General features: G+C 35.3%; 1 protein-coding gene across 1 annotated transcript; it reads right to left on the bottom strand.

The window, feature by feature from the left end:
* Window positions 1-1,211: 1,211 nt before the first annotated feature.
* Window positions 1,212-1,652, bottom strand: LOC113331570 (uncharacterized mitochondrial protein AtMg00240-like). Its single transcript, XM_026578265.1, has one exon. The coding sequence runs from the start codon at window positions 1,650-1,652 to the stop codon at window positions 1,212-1,214; it is 441 nt and encodes a 146-aa protein (XP_026434050.1).
* Window positions 1,653-3,092: the final 1,440 nt, after the last annotated feature.

The following is a 3,092-nucleotide window of genomic DNA, read 5'->3' as shown; positions in this document are numbered from 1 at the left end:
ACTAGGTTAGTGAACTAGTATTTCTTTGTTTAGGCATTCGATTAGACTTGAATAACCGAAACCTCACTTTCATAAGACAAACTAATATCAGAATTAACTTAGTTTCTTAACCGGAATCGAATTGGACTAAACAACTCATCCCGTACACATATTATTTCGTTAAGCCATAAATAATTCATACAAACCAATATAAATCAACTTGCAAAATTATTCACCTCAACCGGAAGCAATTGAATCAACATAAGACGTCATAAGTACCGGAATTGCACCGTAATTTTGTAAGCCTATACCAGTGATACAATACCAAAGCAAAATACGTTTTTCTTAACCGGAACCAATTGAATCATCACACACATCAATTGTACCACAATTTCGTAAGCCTAAACGATTGATACCACACAATAAAGTAAGACAACAATAGTTTTTCTTAACAGGAATCAATTGAAACACACATCCACACACACATCATAGAATAAAAATCAATTGCACCTAAATTTCGTTAAGCAAAAGCAATACATATATATAATATAAACTCAGGCTTTTCTTAAACGGGAAAATAATTAACTAACAACATTGTTACCTCAATTTCGCATCCATTCCTCCAATATGATAGCATCTTCGTCCAGGGAGAATTGAGATCGAAATTTCCCTCATTGTCATCCTTATGCGTAAACAAAAAGAATAATAACATACCTCAACCTTTACCAGAGAAAGGTTGAAAACCGGTTTTAACTATTGCAAGCAAAAGTTGAAAAACGTCGAAACACATATGCTTTTATGCTAAACCAAAACCGATTCAACATATTGTGACTTTTTCACATACTGTTTCTATGAGAACCCCTCATAATCCTTTGATGAAGCCTACCTACTTAGGTTGGAACTTAATCCCGCTAAATCAAAAAGTCACCCAAACCATGAGGGTTCAGAATGGTACTAATGTACCTTGATAATTCCAATGGCTTTCCTTATATTTTCAAAGGTTGCTCTATCTAAGGGTTTAGTGAGAATATCAGCAAGTTGACGTTCTAAAGGAACATATTCCAATTTGATAACACCATTCTCATATAATTCTCTTATAAAGTGATATCTAATGTCTATATGTTAAGTACGAGAATGTTCAACTGGATTCTCAGTTAAGCGAATAACACTTGAATTATCACAAAGGATGTTCATAGTTGGAATATTTATTCTATATTTGATGAGCATTTGTTTCATCCATAGTAACTGGGTACAGCATGTACCAGCAACAATGTATTCTGCCTTACAGGTTGATAGGGATTGTGAGTTCTGTTTCTTTCTATGCCACGCAACAAGGTTTTGACCAACATAGAAACAACCCCCGAGGTGCTTTTTCGATCTTCCACACATCCTTCCCAGTCAGCATCCGAATAGGCAAATAAACTATTGTTTGTATCCATAGAGTATGATAGACCATAGTCTACAGTACCACAAACATATCTTATGATACGTTTCACGACTTTAAGATGTGATTCTTTAGGATCCGCTTGGAATATGGCACAACATCCGACACTGAAGGCAATGTCTGGCCTTGTTGTTGTTAAGTACAACAAGCTTTCGATCATTGATCTGTATAATTTATGATCAACGGATTTCTCTCCTAGATTGGATTGAAGTTTACTAGTAGTCGGCATTGGAGTTGTCATAGGAGTTGATTTGTCTAATTCTAATTTCTCAACAAGATTCCTTGCATATTTTTCTTGAGAAAGAAGTATATTATCCTTTTATTGTTGTATTTGCAACCCAAGAAAGTATGACAGTTCTCCAACATTACTCATTTCAAACTCTCCACTCATGAGATTTAGAAATTCATCTGTTAGAGTTTTTGAGGTGGATCTATATATTATATCATCAACATATATTTGAGCTATAAGAACATTTTTACCACACCATTTGGTGAAAAGAGTTTTATCAGCACCACCTCTAGAGCATCCCTTTTGGAGTAAAAAGGATGTCAATTTGTCATACCAAGCTCGTGGAGCTTGTTTTAGACCATACAAGGCCTTCTTAAGTTTAAAGACATGATCTGGGAATGACGAGTCTTCAAACCCTTTTGGTTGAGAAATAAAAACTTCTTCTTTTAAGTCCCCATTTAAGAATGCATACTTAATATCCATTTGAAATAATTTTATCTTAAGATAGCAGGCATAAGCAAGTAAAAGTCTAATAGATTCTAACCTAGCAACAGGAGCAAAAGTTTCATCAAAATCAATACCTTCAATTTGAGAGTATCCTTGTGCTACTAATCAGGCTTTGTTTCTGACAATTGTTCCGAATTCATCTGATTTGTTTTTGTAGATCCATTTTGTTCCAACGATATTGACTCCTGCAGGTTTTGGCACAAGTTCCCATACTTCTTGCCTTTTAAACTGATTTAGTTCTTCATGCATAGAGTTTACCAATGCTGGTTCACTGAGTGCTTCCTCAACATTCTTTGGTTCAATTGAAGATAGAAAACATGAATAGTGACAAACATTCTGAAGCTCTCTTCGGGTCATAACCCTTGCATTGGCATCTCCAATAATATCCTCAGAAGAGTGTCTCTGATGTACCCACCTAGCAGGCTTTTGAACAATATTTTCAGTATCGTTAGAGTTTTCAACAACACTTTTATTATCATCATTGTCACTAATTAGTGGAATCACAGGTGGTTCTTCCACAGACTGTTTTTCTTTAGAAACAGTTTCAGAGGGGGGAAGCTCTGCAGCAGTGTGATTATCTTGACTAAAATCACTAATGTCATCACTAACAACATTAATAGATTCCATCATTACCTTGGTTCTGATGTTATATACTCGGAAGGCACGACTATCCGATGCATATCCAAGGAAAATTCCTTCATCACTTTTAGAGTCAAATTTGCCTCTGTGTTATCTATCTTTGAGAATATAGCATTTGCTATCGAAAACCCTTAGGTAGCCTAGATTAGGTTTTCTTCCATACCAGAGTTCATATGGTGTGTTTAGAGTTTTGGATCTTAAGTAAACTCTGTTGATCAAATAACATGAGGTAAAGACTGCTTCTCCCCAAACACTTAAAGGCAATTTTTTATTGTGAAGCATCACCCTTGCCAT

The sequence above is a fragment of the Papaver somniferum genome, unplaced genomic scaffold (assembly GCF_003573695.1).
Source record: "Papaver somniferum cultivar HN1 unplaced genomic scaffold, ASM357369v1 unplaced-scaffold_125, whole genome shotgun sequence".
Classification (NCBI taxonomy): Eukaryota; Viridiplantae; Streptophyta; class Magnoliopsida; order Ranunculales; family Papaveraceae; genus Papaver; species Papaver somniferum.
This window is presented reverse-complemented; position numbering and strand designations above follow the sequence as displayed.